Below are 17,631 nucleotides of genomic sequence, written 5' to 3'. Positions count from 1 at the left end.
AAAAAAAAAAAAAAAAAACAACTTTGCTTGAGAATTAATGAGGTTTTCCTACTGCCTTTGTCATCAGAGCTTCTAATACATCATTTCCAGAAACTCATAAGTCAGGCAAATTCAAACCAAATGGGTATTCAGAATAAGCCTGCGATAGATGCTAAGATGTATGGCTGTCAGCTAGAATAATTGTATAATTAATGGCCCACATTGGGTTGATGGATGCAGTGGGTTCTTTACACTGAGGCGAAAGCTTCCCGCCCTCCTGCATTTCAGTAAAAAGAGCTGAAATAATATCCAGACTTAAAAACACTCAAATTAAGAAAAGAGAAGGCATCAACTTCTGTACGAAATCCAGATATGCCTTCTCAGTAATTTATGCCCCTGGTACAACCCAAGGAGAGCCCTGAAACTAAGTCCCAAAGCTGTGAAGTCCCTAACTGGCTTTCGGGTGGGAGAAGGGACCCAGGTACCCTCTATTAGGTCTGGGTTTCTTTTTCTCAGTTATATAGGGTGAGCCTTCTCTTTAAGGTCAACCACTAGCTCTGACTTCTGTATGGCTGCTAAATATAACAATTTTTTAAGTTAAAAAAAAAAGAAAACAGAGGTAGAAATGTTGTAGTAGAAGAAAGTATCCCTCTTTTGAATTTAAAATATGTCCTCTGTTCTGCCAGGGCTCCAGTCAATTCCTTTGGGCAGGGGACCCCTGTTTACATTGTACCTTTTATCTCGGGGGGTATTAGATGACATGTAAAAGAAACGATTTGGATGTGGGGAGAATTAGATGACATGTAAAAGAAACGATTTGGATGTGGAAAGAGGGGTCTGGACAGTTATTAAATTTTCCCACAGTTCATTCAACTTACTATAAAAAGGCAGATCTCCAGATTCAGATTATATCTATCTATTCAAAATTACAATGGGTTTGCTTTCATTTTATAGGCAAAAGGGACAGTTTCCTAGATGTTAGGAATTAAAATGAGTGTGACATTTAACATGAAGACACCACTGGCACACATAAATACCTTGGCCAAGCTGTATCAAAAGATAACAAAACCTAGTTAAAACTTTATCTATTGCTGTGAAATGTATAGACACTGCCCCAAAGAGAACTGAATCTTAGACCCTTCAAAATGCTACATAACAGGCCCTATCTAAGAACAAACAAAGAAACAAACAAGTAAATATATCAAAGGTATACTCTGATGTAAAAATTAACTTGACAATAAAACTTAGTCAATTTGGGTCAGAGGCTATTGGTGCTACACATACATGGGAACCTAAAACTCACATACATGGGAACCTAAAACTCACACACATGGGAACCTAAAACTGTCTTCTACAGAGATAACTTTCTTCCTTGTTCCTACAACTCAGGAGATTAAGAATATTAAAAACCTGGAGGACGAGATCCTGCCAAAATTCATTGTCCCTACTTGGACAGCATTTATTTAATCTATTAACTATAAACTCTTCTCTGAAAGTACAAAGTGTGACTCCTTGAATTCATCATCCCAAGGTAAAGGGATAGCAATAAATGACAAGGTTCAAGTGAGTCTCAAGGTGTTCAGTCCTTTGTATAAGAATCTATGCTTACTCTAAAATAAGAAAGTAATAGGAAAATTGGAGCAATGGCGATTCTCTCTGCCCTGCTATTCTAATTCACCTTTTGGTTTACATAGCTTTAATCTTCTAAATTTTAAATAAGTAGAATCTTTTATGTTTTAACTAACACTTAAAATGACATATAATACATTTATAGTATAAGAGATACCAATATATTCTAGATCTTATTCTTTTAGCTGACCTATCCACTTCATTGTGCTTTGGCCTATATTCTCTGGCACATTTAGTCTGGTTTTGTCTATATATGTCATAAAAATCAACTTGTAATTTATGACTTATCTAATATTTTAAATGTGCTTTAAATATTTTACTATATATAATACATAAAACAAACAGATACACACAGATACCATCTTCTTCCTCTATGACAGTAAGCTGTCCTGGCTGATTCTAACACCTAGCTTGCTTTAGCATCAGGATAATTTAGTCTCCAGACCAGAAAGACATGGCATCCCTGCCATCAAGAGGTAGGATATCCCTAACACACAGCATCTCCATTATCCAGAGGTAGGGTATCCCTACCATGTAGCATCCTTGTCATCCACAGACAGTGTATTATTATCATATACTATTCCCATCACAGCAAAGTAGGATATCCTTACCATAGAGCATCCCTGCCATCCAGAGGTAGGGCATCCCTATCATCCATAAGAATGATAATTATCTATGACCAGTTCAAGGATGAGGAACAAAATGACTTGGGCCAATTGTTAGCCACTACATGAGGCAGACACTTTCAAGGGCAGACTCTTTTTATTAACTCACCAAAGTATACTTTCCTCCTTAGCACTTTAATCTCTGTGATCTTAAACTGAGCATATCTCTATGTAAATATATATAATCTCCATGATTAAATCCCCAGTCTTTCTTTGTCCAAGGAGAATATTGCTTTGGAAATAAATTTTGTGTTTTTAATGGTTGCAGGTAATAATAAATAAATAAACAGATAAATAAACAAATTCCTTTTTTCCCTACATCTTAGCTATGCCTATTTTGAAGTCTCATTGACTAACATGAGAACACATTGAGCCTTTTGGGCATTCTTCTCTCCACTAAGCATGTCTATTACCACTGTCCTTGATAAGCTCATGTTTAGGCAGCCACGTTTGTGAGACTTTATGGATGTAGCTTTTGACATTATTATGCTCCTTAGGTCTTGTTAAATTCTATAGGCTCATAAAGTACAGACACCAGTTTTCAGGTAGAACACTATAATGCTAATGATGTGTCGTTTTGTACAAGGGGGTGTTAATTTATTTCCCAAGGCTAATAATGTCATTTACCCACGCCTGATTACTGCCAGTGCTATTACTCCCAAAGTTCATATACTTAGGTAATATGAACTGAGAGGGGGTGGTTAATCTCAATTTTTCTAAAGGTTTCATATCATTTAAAGTATTGGATATATTAGGTTCCATAGATATAAGCATACAATGTACTAGTTGTTCTTCAAAGGATTTAATATAGCATAACTAAGGGTTATGGGAGAAAGAGATAGAAAGAATGTCCAAGTCTTTCTTTCAACCTCGTGCTATCTTTTTACTCTCTGTAGACCAGGCTGGTACTGATTTTTATGTCTTCTGAAGTTAGTTTTCTGGGTGCTGAGACAGAGGTGCCAACATGCCTGGGTAGCTAACTTTAAGTATATTTATGGCGTGTTTATTCTTTTGTTTTGTTTTCTAAAGGAAACTTTATTTGTGTAGCCCTGGCTGTCCTGGAACTTTCTCTGTATACTTGGCTGGTCTTGAACTCACAGAGACTCACCCACTTCTGCCTCCCAAGTGCTGGGATTAAAGGAGTGCACTACCACTGCCCAGCTATTGTATTTATTCTTATACCATGTTTTTAAAGTTGTCAGCCAACCTCTGTCAATCATTTACTTTGAAATGACTAGACCAAAGTTGTTTGTGGAGTTGTCCTGAATGGTCATGGCTAATTTGCACCACCACATCCAGTAGTTTGGTATTCTGTCCCAAGTCTAATTAGTGTTATCAGTGCTGTATTTATTCTCTCGGAAACAGGCCATAATTAAAGAGAACATCTAAGGCAATATTTATAGATGTGATGACATGAAAAATATGAGTCTATCATGCTGTATAGAGACCCTGTATGGTATTTCACACTATACCAGGATATTTTCATACACACACACACACACACACACACACACACACACACACACACACACACACAGGGGAATAAGATGAATATATGTATCTGCTACATGATACTTAAAAGTTAGATTATGTATATTTGCAACTATTATGTGTCAGACAAAATAAAGTTAGTCACTATTATTTTTTTAAACAAGAAGAAAGGAAGAAATATCAATTCTTTAAAATTAAGGTAAACTGAGAATTACTATGCATACTTTGTTTGTTAGAACTGTGGATAAGCTGTTGGGTAATCCAAGGTCAAGGTGACTGGCTATGAGATGCCCGTGGCTGTCATGGTGTTTTACATTTTATGTCAGTACAACCTCTGAGAGAAAGAGAAGTGGTCTAGAACTTTTAAGTGTCCTCTTCTCTGAAGTAATCTAGAAAGGTCATGTTCCTGTGTGGGTTGGTATTTCCACTCTGAAAGTGTAGGTAATGAATCACGGGCACACTTATGCCGTATTTTCACCAGTAATGGAAAAGGGTAAAAGAGACAAACTTCCTCTTGCTTTTGTTCTCCATAAGACTTTATGTTAAAAATAAAATAACAGATATAAAATAAAATAACAGATATAAAATTTTAATTTCTTCCTAAAGAAATACTACATGTATATGAAAAAATAATTAAAATGTGGAATAATAGACTTAGATTTCTTGAAACTTATCCTCTAACCTTCCATCTGTGACACATAGTGTTATCCCCAATAATCATTATCATAATCATAAAATGAAGATACATATAAGATGAATATGTATCAAGATACATATATTGAAGCATATCCTGTTTTAGTTTTTTTCCCCTCATGTTTTTTCTTTTTTTTTTTATTAGATATTTTCTTTACTTACATTTCAAATGATAAGTCCTTTCCCAGTTTCCCCTCAGGCAAAAAAAAAAAAAAAACCAACACTGTGCCCTCCACACCTCCCCTTGCTCACCAACCCACCCTCTCCCACTTCCTGGCCCTAGTATTCCCCTACACTGGGGCATAGAACCTTCACAGGACCAAGAGCCTCTCCTTCCACTGATGACCAACTAGGCTATTCTCTGCTACATATGCAGCTGGAGCCACAGGTCCCACCATGTGTACTCTTTGGTTGGTGGTTTAGTCCCTGGGAGCTCTGAGGGTACTAAGTAGTTCATATTGTTGTTCATCCTAAGGGGCTGCAAGTCCTTCAGCTCCTTGGGTCCTTTCTCTAGCTCCTTCATTGGGGACCCTGTACTCAGTCCAGTGGACGGCTGTGAGCCTCTACTTCTGTATTAGTTGGGTACTGTCAGAGTCTCTCAGGAGACAGCTATATCAGGCTCTTGTCAGCTAGCACTTGCTAGCATTCACAATAGTGTCTGGGTTTGATGACGACTGAATATGGGAAGGATTCCCAGGTGGAGCAGTCTCTAGATTGTCCTTTCTTCAGTCTCTGCTCCATAGTTTGTCTCTGCAACTCCTTCTATAGGTATTTTGTTCCCCCTTCTAAGAAAGAACGAAGTATCCACACTTTGGTTTTCCTTCTTCTTGAGTTTCATGTGGTTTGTGGATTATATTTTGGCAATTCCAATCTTCTGGGCTAATATCCACTTATCAGTGAATGCATACCATGTGTGTTATTTTGTGATTGAGTTACCTCACTCAAGATGATATTCTCCAGATCTATCCATTTCCCTAAGAATTTCATAAATTTATTGTTTTTAATAGCTAAGTAGTACTCCATTGTATAAATGTACCACATTTTCTGTACCTATTCCTTTGTTGAGGGACATCTGGGTTGTTTCCAGTTTCTGGCTATTATAAATAAGGCTGCTAGCCAGGCTGGGGTGGCGCACACCTTTAATCCCAGCACTTGGGAGGCAGAGGCAGGTGGATTTCTGAGTTCAAGGCTAGCCTGGTCTACAGAGTGAGTTCCATGACAGCCAAGGCTACAAAGAGAAACCCTGTTTTGAAAAATAAATAAATAAATAAATAAATAAATAAATAAATGAGGCTGCTATGAACATAGTGGAGCATGTGTCCTTATTGCATGTTGGAGCATCTTCTAGGTATATTCCCAGGCATAGTATAGCTGAAATACCAAAAAACCTAAGATAGCGAACACTATTCTCAAGAATAAAAGAACCTCTGGTGGAATCACAATCCCAGACCTTAAGCTGTACTGCAGAGCAATTGTGATAAAAACTGCATGGTATTGGTACAGTGACAGGCAGGTGGATCAATGGTATAGAACTGAAGACCCAGAATTGAGCCCACACACCAAAGGAGCTAAAACCATCCAGTGGAAAAAAGACATCATTTTCAATAAATGGTGCTGGCTCAACTGGCGGTTAGCATGTAGAAGAATGCAAGTCTATTCATTTCTATCTCCTTGTACAAAGCTCAAGTCCAAGTGGATCAAGAACCTCCACATAAAACCAGATACACTGAAATCAGTAGAAAAGAAATTGGGGAAGAGCCTTGAGCACATGGGAACAGGGGAAAATGTCCTGAAAAGAACATTTACATTTGTCCTGAAAAGAATAGCTTACGCTCTAAGATCAAGAATTGACAAATGGGACCTCATAAAATTACAAAGCTCCTGTAAGGCAAAAGACACTCTCAATAGGACAAAATGGCAACTAACAGATTGGGAAAAGATCTTTACCAATCCTATCTGATAGAGGGCTAATATCCAATATATACAAAGAACTCAAGAAGTTAGACTCCACAGAACCAAATAACCCTACTAAAAATGGGGTACATAGCTAAACAAAGAATTCTCAACTGACAAATACTGAATGGCTGAGAAGCACCTAAAGAAATATTCAGCATCCTTAGTCATCAGGGAAATGCAAATTAAAACAACCCCGAGATTCCAACTCACACCAGTCAGAATGGCTAAGAAATTCAGGTGTCAGCAGATGCTGGAGAGGTTGTGGAGAAAGAGCACTCCTTCATTGCTGGTGGGATTGCAAGCTGGTACAATCACTCTGGAAATCAGTTTGGCAGTTCCTCAGGAAATTCCCCTCATGCTTTAAAGGTTGCCTTTGCAGATAATTTTTAAGATGAGGTTTTGAAATTCATAAAATTTATATATATATAAATTCCTGTATCTAGTCAGAAATAAATCATGCTTACTTCCTGGTTTTACATATAAAAATTGTGATGTATAATAGCTAAAAGTAAATATTGTTTGGTATTATTTGTTATTATTAGGGAGAGGATGTGGTGTCAAAACAGAAACATTTGCTAAATGATATTTTAAAAACTGGTTTGATCTTTAATGACAAAGTAATAGGCACGATATTTTAAGATTATAACAAAAATTTAAAAGGACTCTCATATGGTAGGTAGTCCAATAAACAAATTAATCAGTCCTAAATGGAATAAATAACCATAACTGGAATATTCATGAAATGATGCAAAAAGTCTGTTTCCTAGTAATTTTTAGGGGTGTTAGTATTTAAGGTGAATGATCAAAAATATTTTGTTTTCATTTCATTCAGTGAATTGTAGAATACTACTTGTACTGGCTGGTTTTGTGTCAACTTGACACAAGCTGGAGTTATCACAGAGAAGGGAGCTTCAGTAGGGGAAGTGCCTCCATGACATCCAGCTGTGGGGCATTTTCTTAATTAGTGATCAAAGGGGTAGGGCCCCTTGTAGGTGGTACCATTCCTGGGCTGGTAGTCTTAGGTTCTATAAGAAAGCAGGCTGAGCAAGCCAGGGGAAGCCAGCCAGTAAGAAACATTCTTCCATGGCCTCTGAATCAGCTCCTCCTTCCTGACCTGCTTGAGTTCCAGTCCTGATTTCCTTTGGCGATGAACAGCCATATGGAAGTGTAAGCTGAATAAACCCTTTCAGCTTACCTTGCTGACCTTGCTTCTTTGTCATGATGTTTGTGCAGGAATAGAAACCCTGACTAAGATAACTACTTGCTGAATTTGTCATCTTTTAAACATATGTATATGCTTGCTGATGAATTTAAGGAACAAAAGAGAAAGGAGGGAAATAGAAGAGAAGGCAAAGGAGAAAGGGGGGAGACAGATGGGGAAAGGAGAGAGAGAGGAGAAGGGGAGGGACAGGTGGGGAAAGGAGAGAGAAGAGAAAAGGAGAGATAGGGAAGGACAGAGGTGGGGAGGAGAGAGAAAGGGGGGATAGAAGAAGAGGGAGAAGAGGAGAGTTAGGGAGAGTAGACAAGGTGGATGAGAAAACTCCAACCTTCTAACTTTCAGGGAGCCATGTCATTCAGGATAAAATCAGCTTTGAGCAGATTTCAGAGTACAGCAGAGGTGCTCTAATCAAGCAATGTAAAACACAACCTTATGAAGAAGTGCAATCAGCTAGATTCCATTTAAGAGAAACTTTGACAACTTTAGGTAAAGTGAGAATGGGCCACAACAGGGACCTACAAAACAGCTCATCCTTAAGGATGTAACTGTTTTATGGCAGTCAGACATCCACAGACCTTCCAAGGACTGTGGTTTGCCAGAGAGAACAAAGAGATTATGCAAAGGAAAAGTCCTGTCAAAGAAAGGAGGCATTTAGAGTGTGAGATATGAGAATATGTTTCTAACATCAGTCAGTGCCTTCCTCCTTGGAAGTGGCCGAGTCTGCAACAACTTCAGGTCAGTTACATGGGACCACCGTACCTTTCGTTTAGCCTTCAGCTGCTCATGGTACTTGTCACAGGTGTCTCCTGGGATCTCTCCTCCCCAGAGAGTAATTCCAACGATGGTGTAGGTGACACCCATGATGAGCAATGGGAAACAGTACACCAGAATGATAACAATGATGTGGTACCTGCAGAGAAATACACACACATGCTGGAGAATCTTTTCGACTGAAATATACAGGACTTTGAATTTGTTGAACTTTAAATCACAATACAAATGCCAGCCCTTATTTTCACCTTATGTCTATGACTTCGTTTCACACATCTATGAAATATCTTGTAAGCACGGTAACCTATAGTCATGTGTCAAAGTTTTTAATATCTCACTTCCAAACTGTATTTTATGAATAAAAATTTATAAATAAAGTCTTCTCTTAATTTATACATATTCCTTTCAGATAGAATCAAAGCTGTATATCCCTGCTGATTAGTTTTTTGTTTAGTAATTGTTGAGCTAAACTATTGAACAGAATCCTGAAAGGTCAGGATATGGGATAGCATAAGCCTGTCATGATGTGTATTTTATTCTGCAACAGATTATTTTGCTGATTCCTGTGACATCAGAAATTCATAAAATATTTTTTTCTTCCACATAAGAAGAGGAATTAGGCACTCTGGGCCATGATATAAATTTTACATGATTTTTTTAAAAAAAATCAAGTAAGAGCATTAGCATGAATGTCTCTATGGTCATGGCATATTTTCTTGTCTTATTACTTGGTGGATTACCTACAAGCACAACATCATCCGGTATGGTAAACACACAGTTCTACAAATTGCCAAATTTGATTCCATCCTTTTCCACCCAAATGGTAAGTGTGCTCTTAGGGAGAAATAGGAGCATAGCATATAATATCCTGGCCCATATCCAATTTTACACATTTTATGTGTTTTTTACTGCCTTTTGAAGGCTTTCAGTTAATTAATGATTTTATGCCCAAGGTTTATCTTCTAAGATAAATCCTAAACCTCCTTGCCTACCTTCTTCCTGGCTGCTAAGTACTGATTTAAAATTAGTGATGAAGTGATTCAGGATGATACCACAGCACAGCTGAGATCATTCATAATAACAGATAGGCAAAGCACAATTGCATAATCCTGCCTGCCTTCCTTTTAGAAAGGGCTTCCTGTTTTGGGTGAGAGAACCCAGAAGGAAAACTCCTTAAAAGAACACATGTCTGAGTGAATGACCAACTAGGAAACTGTGGCGAGATAGGAGTGTTGTAGGCCCAGAGGCTACATTTCTTATCTTGAATTCTTGCCCTCTGGAACAGCTGTTCCTGGCCCACCTCTGTGTCTGAACCAACATCTTTTTACTGATAGGTAAAAATGAGCTGGAATCTATTAACTTAGCAAACCACGGCTTCCACTAGCCTAAAAGCTAAAAATGTTATCAGATGGCATCTTGGCCTTATAAAAATAACTGTTATTCACTTAATATAACTGTTGTCTCCAAGGCTTATTGTCTCTGTCTGCTAACTTAGGCTTAGTCCTGGAAGCTTCTGACCTCCATACCCTCTTATTTAGGCCTAGATGGTTTTCAGACTTTGAGACTTCTGAGTAAACTCACCCTTTCTTGTTCATTCTGAACTCGACTTGGCTGGCTCAACTCACTGTTCTGTTTCAAACTTGTCTCCAAGCTGACTGATTCAAACTGACTTATCTCTCAGCCTCTGATTGAATTGCTCTGTTTGGCCTCATACTAATTTTGGCAATCTGTTCTAATCTGGATCCTTCTCATTCTCTGGTTTGTTTTGTTTTCACTTGTATCTAGATTATTCTCAATCTGCAACCTATCTCTCTCTATATAACGGTTCCACTAAAACTGCTTCCTTTCTCTGTTCTCCCTCCCTTCCCCCCTCTATCTTTGTCTGTCTCTCTCTCTTTCTCTCCCTCTCACTCTTTCATGGCTTCTTTTTTTCTTTCTGCTTTCATGAGAGTTGGGCATATCCTATCTAGTCAAATCTTTCTCTGATTCCTCATTTTGTCTACCACTCAATTAGACATCACTTTCAAACATGGCTAGTTCCTTCTACAAATTAGCCTTACCTTCATTGTTTGGAATTAAAGGTGTGCTAGAAACAGGCTGTTTCAGCACACAGCATGATCTCAGGGTTCACAGTGTGATTAAATATTCTGCAACATGAGTCTATAAAAATTTTTCCTCTGTTCTTGCCTCTCTGGTGTAATCACCAATGTATTTTATATTTGCCTTAGTTTATGACTTTCTTTGCTCTGAAAGGCCATAAAACTTCATGAAACTGTTTTCACATTGGAACATGGAATTCAGACTAACCTAAAACTGTGTTCATGTGTTATAGTCACTCAAAAATGGCCTGAGAATAAACTATCTTTTATTTCCTTAAAAAAATTCTGGACTCTTTGGGGAGCAGAGTTAGATGAAATAACTGCTTAAAACGTGATTGCAGACCAGGTATAATTGCACAAACCTTTGACCCCAGCCCTTGGGAGGCAGAGACATGAATATCTCTTGAAGTTGAAAGTCAGCCAGGGCTATCTAAAGAGACCATGTATCAAAAATTTTGTAGTTACTGGAAACATTTGTTATTTTTAAATGTCATTAAAATAGGAAAAGAAACAATTTTATTGAAATGTACAGGAACAGAAAAAATCAATTACACAATTATGTTGACTTTCTCTTTTATTTTTCTTAGATCCAAAGTACAAAATTTCAATTTTTTTCAAATGACATTCCTAGTTCCATTTTCATTTAGTGTCCAGGTTTCTTCATGCTGAAATGAACAAATGCATACAAATGAAAGCAAAAGAGAATTAAAACACCTGCCAGGACCTCCTCCCACTCCTGCCAGGACCTCCTCCCACTCCTGCCAGGACCTCCTCCCACTCCTGCCAGGACCTCCTCCCACTCCTGCCAGGACCTCCTCCCACTCCTGCCAGGACCTCCTCCCACTCCTGCCAGGACCTCCTCCCACTCCTGCCAGGACCTCCTCCCACTCCTGCCAGGACCTCCTCCCACTCCTGCCAGGACCTCCTTCCACTCCTGCCAGGACCTCCTTCCACTCCTGCCAGGACCTCCTAAAAGAGCAATCAACACATTGGGCTTCAATTCCCACTTTCTGGCTTCTCTGTCAACAGCACCCTGCTGTCCCTGGCACATCACCTCCAGCTTTTATCACTCCTGTTAGGAAATGCAGGTTCTTTTCCAACAGAAGTTATCACATCTCCAATTAAAGACATTTGTACCTTTACAAACCAACACATCATATCAAAGTGTATTTTACATTTCTTTTCCCAAGTAATATATGACCATGCCCCCCTACCCAGGGGAGTGGCTTTGTCTTAAACACATAATTTTTCTCCCAATCTCCATTTCCCTAAGAGTTTTATAGATCAAGCTAAAAATCGTCAAAGAGAATTTACTTACGTGAAATGTTGCTTGGGACCTTCTGGCCACTGCACATAGCAAAGAGTACGGCCTGGCATGACTTTTATTTTGGAATAAAGACATTGAGGGAAGGCAAGCAGAAATGCCAAAATCCAAATACTTCCAATGACAATCTTAGTGGCTGTGGCAGATAGTCTGGGTTTCAAAGGATCAATAATGGCCATATACCTATGTGAAATAAACAAGAGCATTTTGTCATTTCCTTCATTATTGGAATTTAAAATGGAACTTCAAAGTGCTTTAATAGACATTTTTCACTGTTTAAGTTGATAAGGATTTTGCATCTAGAAGTAGCAAGATAGATAATGATGTCAGTGTCTCAGGAATTGGCAGATTTGGTATCAAATCCTATTCTGAGACCTGCTTACCCATTTGAAACTCAGCTTCATTATTTCTAAAATAGAAATAACATCCACTCCTTAGGGGGTGCAGTGAGGATCAATGGAAACAATGTAAGTGGAAGTATTGATTACTTGGTACTGTGCCTAGCGCACTATCTGAATTCATAAATGTTTGCTGGATGGAACTGAAAAGGTATCTCTACTGAGTGCCTGAAAATACAGGCCTGATACCTCAACAGCTTCTCTCTCTCTCTCTCTCTCTCTCTCTCTCTCTCTCTCTCTCTCTCTCTCTCTCTCCTTTCTTTTTCTTTTAGCAGTGTGGAGAGTCAAGCTTGGACCTTGCTGCTGTTAGCCATGAAAAAGTGCTCTTCCTTTGAGCTGTATTCCCAGCCACCAATTGCCATTTCTTTTCTGTCTCTGTTGGCTTAACTTTTGAATAGAGAATTAAGGTAAAATAACATGGATAATATCGACAAGGCTAGAGAACCCCATGTGAAAGCTGTGGCCACACCCTCACTTAAACCTGCAAAAAAGAAAATCATCATTCAGTTGGGAGGACAAGGTGAAGCTGGCTGGAGGTTTGGCTTTCATGACATCCAACAAGCTGAGTTTTTATTGCAGTCGGGGGAATTCACGGTGTTTCTTACATAATTGTCCACAGCCCCATAGTTTGGAAATGCTCACTTGCAGACCAAAGAGCACACTTACACATGGCTACTGCAGACCACTCTGGATTTTCAAAAGAAAAGTAATTTTATTCCTATAGCCCAGATAGTAAATACATATCTCAGATAAACAATTTCAGCTTTAAACTGGATAAAAATGGCTAATTGCCAGATTTTAGCTAGTGATTAGAGAAAAATATTATTTATAAAATCAATTTAATTCATGTTTCTACCAATACAAATGCATATTGTTTCATTTTCTTTTTACTGTGGTCCATTTTGTGCTTTGCAAATATGTTTTGTATTTGTGTTCTTCAGAGATTATACCTCAGGTTTAGGAAGAATGTTCTTAATATTACAGAAAATATTACAATATTGGCTTATGCATGCATACACCCCTAGACATACACCAAGATGTCCCCCGCAAACATATACTAACCATTGCAATATTGAGAGGAAGGAGATTAACATTAGTCATAATTTACCTAAAGGAAAATTATTAATTCAGTTTATGTGCTAGGTAATAAATATATAAGTCTTAGATAAAGACATTCTTTTTATCTGTGATCGTTCTACTTTGCTGTAAGACTGCACAGTCAGGAAGCATCTATGAGTTAAATTCATAGAAGCAAGTGTAGAATAGTGGAGGATGAAGGACATGGTTAATTAATGCTTACTGGGCATGAAGCTTCATTTATGTAAGAAATAATGTCTTAAAGATTGGCTGTACAACATAGAATCTATAGTGACAAGTGACATTAGGAACTTCTCATGTTAAATGTTTCTATCATGAAAAACAAAACCCACCTCCTTCTATGCACAAAAAATGCACAAGGAATCTTTGGAGCTGTTGGATATATTCACTAACCTGATTATGTGGACTGTCATGGTTAAATACATTTTCTCAAACTCATCTGTATATCAACTATACATGATTATAGCTTTAAAATAGAAAAAGAAAAGGCATGATGATAAAAATGGTGCAATAGGTTAAGAAAACAAAGTGAACCACACAAGATAATATAATGCAAGATGGAACGGAAGGCTACTTAAAATTCACCCCTCATGTTCTTGGTGATGACAATAATATTCCCAGCAATCACTGATTACTAACTACACCCAGACACTTCACTGTGTGTACGTTCAACACCTAAAAATACCCTCATCAATAGATATTACCACGAGGTAGATTTATAGAAAAGAAAATGGAGGTTTAAATAGATTAAAATTACTCATAGTGAATAAAAATGGAAAATCCTTGCCAGCTTTCTATAGGGGTAACAGAAAGAGGTAGAATTCTTTCACCAGGATGTTCTGGTAGTTGTCAAAGTCCAAATAGAAAGAAATTATGGCTATAAGATTCATAAAAATACTGTAGAAAAGTAGGTAAATGGATATAAGGTAGAACTTTATAAAGCATCAAAAGTAGCAATTTTTACCTTCTAAATCCAAAAGCATTCATGTATAATGTTAAACACTTGCTATCACAGGAACTGTAGGCAAGCATGGTTTTGTTTTCACCGCTACTGCATCTCAATTTCAAAGTATCACAATAGATTTAGTTATGGCTATATGGATGCTTCCAGAGCCAAGCACACTTATCAATAAAGTTTGCTGTACTATTGAACTGTGTATTCCTCAATTATGCCACAATGTGGCTTATATGGTGTTTCTGAAAGCTTATAAATATCATTTGGATATTCATACAATTAGTTTTATATACTTAGAGTACTTTCTAGGTCCTATAATACCAATAGATTAAAACAGAGTCCAAAATTTTCATTGACCCTTTTGTATTGTTATCGTAACTTTGGATAAATAATTTCGTGATAGGTGGACTATTATTTCACTTGAATTATGTGAAATTCATTTTACATTCTCACAAAGTGGTATTAAATCTTGAAACTTCAAAAGGCTTTTAAAATTTTTTATTTTTATTTATTATCATTTTTACTGTGTGAATAAAATATTGACATCAGAAGAGAGTTCTGTTGAGTTTTTTTCTCTTTCTGCATTAGCATGTGTTCTGGGCATTGAATTCAGTTATATTTGATGAGACATCATGTCAGATCTTGAAAATTAAAGAAGGCACTTTCGTCCTTTCTAGTCTATTAATAAGTACCTAAGTTATTCATTGGAACATGAAATTAAAGCCTATTGTGGTATTCCAAACAAAGCACTAATGTAGCCATGAGCACACATCCCATTTTAATTACTTACAGTCTGTGAACCAGAAATTGAATTAATCTACTTTCTATTGCTTTAAGTAATAACCCAAATTTGGGTATTTTATAAAAAAGAAAGGTTTAAGTAGCTTGTAGTGTTGGAGCTCAAAGATATGTCCCTGGTAGCATGAGAGTCCCTGGTAGAGAGAGCCCCTTAGGGCACCAGAGAGGTAGGACATCTTGTAGACGCAGAGATCACGGGTTCGATGGGGAGCAGCCATTGAGGGTCTCATTACTTTCTCTCAGACTCGAACTAATCACTTCCCACTGTGCTCACACATAAAGTCTCCACCACCCTTTGATATCCAAGTATTGGGAACTCAACTTCTAATACATCAGTCTCTAGGCAACAAACACTACCTAAACCACAGCAGAACCTAATCAAATGACCTCACTAGGTATCAATTAGAAATGTGACATGTGCTGCAAAGACAAGGCTGAGATAATCCATTGACTTGGTTAAATTATGTTTATGTTGCATATTGGGTATCCCTAAGACACTCATTTCAGGTTAAACCTCTGGGATGAGTAGACAGGCTGGACCCCTATTTAAATATAATTGATGTCATAAAAGTGGGGAAATAGGGAAATGTAGAGACATGGGGAAATGGAGGCAGGTTTAGGTTGACTGGAGACAGTAAGTTACGTGGAGACTGCTTTGTTCTGTATTAGATTGTGTTTCAAGGGCAGGGTCTGGTCACCGATGATGGTGGCATTTAGGGAACAGCTTGATGAAAGTAATAAGATGACAGGATACAGAGGGAGACCCAGCAGGACAAAGAGCAGTAACATTTTCTCACTGCTGAAGTTCAGTTTGAAGTCAGTTCTGTTCTGTACCTCATCCCAGTGATAGCAACTTGCTCACCACTAGGAATGGAGCAAATACATGCTTAGGCTCATGGGAACAAAACTCCTGGACCTTAACAGACAAAAGATCAAACTGAGAAATATATTATCCTGACAGTTGTCCTCAGTATACTCCTTTAAAGAAGCGCAAGCCAATCTTTAAGCACACCACAGCAACAGTAATAGTGTCAGGTTTGGAGCCTCCCCTTGAGATGGATCTCAAGTTGGGCCAGTCACTAGACTACCTTTCCCTCTGTCTCTTTTCCATTTTTGTCCCTGCAGTCCTTTTAGACAGGAACATTTCTGGGTCAGAGATTTTGACTGTGGGATGGCAACCCCATCCCTCCACTTGATGCCCCGTCTTTCTACTGGAGGTGGACTCTACAAGTTCCCTCTCCCTACTGTTAGGCATTTCATCTAAGGTCTCTCCCTTTGTGTCCTAAGTGTCTCTCACCTCCCAGGTCTCTGGTACATCCCAGAGGGTCCCCTCACCTCCTTTGTTCTGAGGTTGTCTGCTTGTATTCTTTCTGTTGGCCCTCAGGGCTTTTCTCCTCTTCCCTGGCTCCGAACCCCATACCGGATCATGTTCCCCTTTTTCCCTCTCCCACTAAGGTCCCTCCCTCCCTCTGCCCCCTGTGATTGCTTTCTTCTCCCTCCCAAGTGGGATCTGAGAGGCCCAACAAGCAGCTTACTGAGACAGACACAGATATGTATACTGTGCATGTGTGTGTGTGTGTGTGTGTTTATGTGTGTGTGCAGGCACATGTGTGGCATGGTACATGTGTAGAGGACAGAAAGTAACTGTGGGGAGTGAGTTCAGTGGGTTTCAAGGATAGAACTCATGTCATTGAACTTTTGCTCCAAGAGTTATCTGCTGAGTCATTTGTCAGCCTTGTGATAGTTTTTAAAGTCAGTAAGTATAGACTAAACCCCCCCCCACACACACGCATATACACATGGGGGAGCAGAGATGTCTGTGAACATTAATGAGAAGTCAAAAATATTATCTAGGAAGAAATGAATCAGTTATTCACTTATATGATTCTTAGATTATATTTAATAAAACATTAAAAAGAATTAGATGACATAACTGTAGTAAATATTCAACATAAAGTATTCTAAACAACACTAAACATGGTGCTCTTAATATTTGGAAATAAAAGGGCTATGGATATAACCTTGAATGAAAACTAAGTGTAACTTACTTAAAATTAATCTTTAGTACTGCGATTACCATGGAAAGAAAAATACATTTGTAACTAAATTCTATGGATTAAAAGAAAAATCTGCTTTTAATGTACTCCCTATCTCTTCCATCCAAATCTATTTCATTAGGATGATATAATGTAGTGGACCTTCCTTCTAAATTTTCCTCTTAAAATAACACTTTTTAAATGAAGACTAATGAGACTTTTTATGCAATTTCAACAAGCACTTCTAGTGTTCAGTGATTCAATGGAAATAACATTACACCTGAAAATATTGTAATTTCATTGGGCATAGAAGGAATCAATTCCACTAATTTCATTTGATCTATATATATCAAATTCCTTTCTGAAATCAATAGCAGCCTGCCAGCATCCCTGTGTATTGTCTTAAACTCACAGAGATCACGCTTATCAATAGAATTTCCAAACTGTATTAGTTCTCAGGTTGTTCTCAGCTACAAAAGTTTATTCAAATGTGCACATGGAAAAATCAGACATTAAACAT

The 17,631-nt window shown here is 38.0% G+C and overlaps 1 protein-coding gene across 3 annotated transcripts in view; it reads right to left on the bottom strand.

Annotated features, from left to right (window-relative positions):
• Tacr3 (tachykinin receptor 3) overlaps positions 1–17,631 on the bottom strand; it is an 84,662-nt gene that overhangs the window by 46,155 nt on the left and 20,876 nt on the right. For all 3 annotated transcript variants that reach the window (XM_031375585.1, XM_031375586.1, XM_031375588.1), the window contains 2 exons: positions 11,821–12,009; positions 8,392–8,542 (listed from right to left, as the gene is read on the bottom strand). In XM_031375585.1, the coding sequence (XP_031231445.1) occupies positions 8,392–8,542; positions 11,821–12,009 (340 nt within the window). The remainder of the gene's footprint in view (positions 1–8,391; positions 8,543–11,820; positions 12,010–17,631) is intronic.

This window comes from Mastomys coucha, unplaced genomic scaffold (genome assembly GCF_008632895.1).
Source record: "Mastomys coucha isolate ucsf_1 unplaced genomic scaffold, UCSF_Mcou_1 pScaffold16, whole genome shotgun sequence".
Lineage (NCBI taxonomy): Eukaryota > Metazoa > Chordata > Mammalia > Rodentia > Muridae > Mastomys > Mastomys coucha.
Note: the sequence above shows the minus strand (reverse complement) of the source record. Positions and strands in the feature narration are given on the sequence as shown.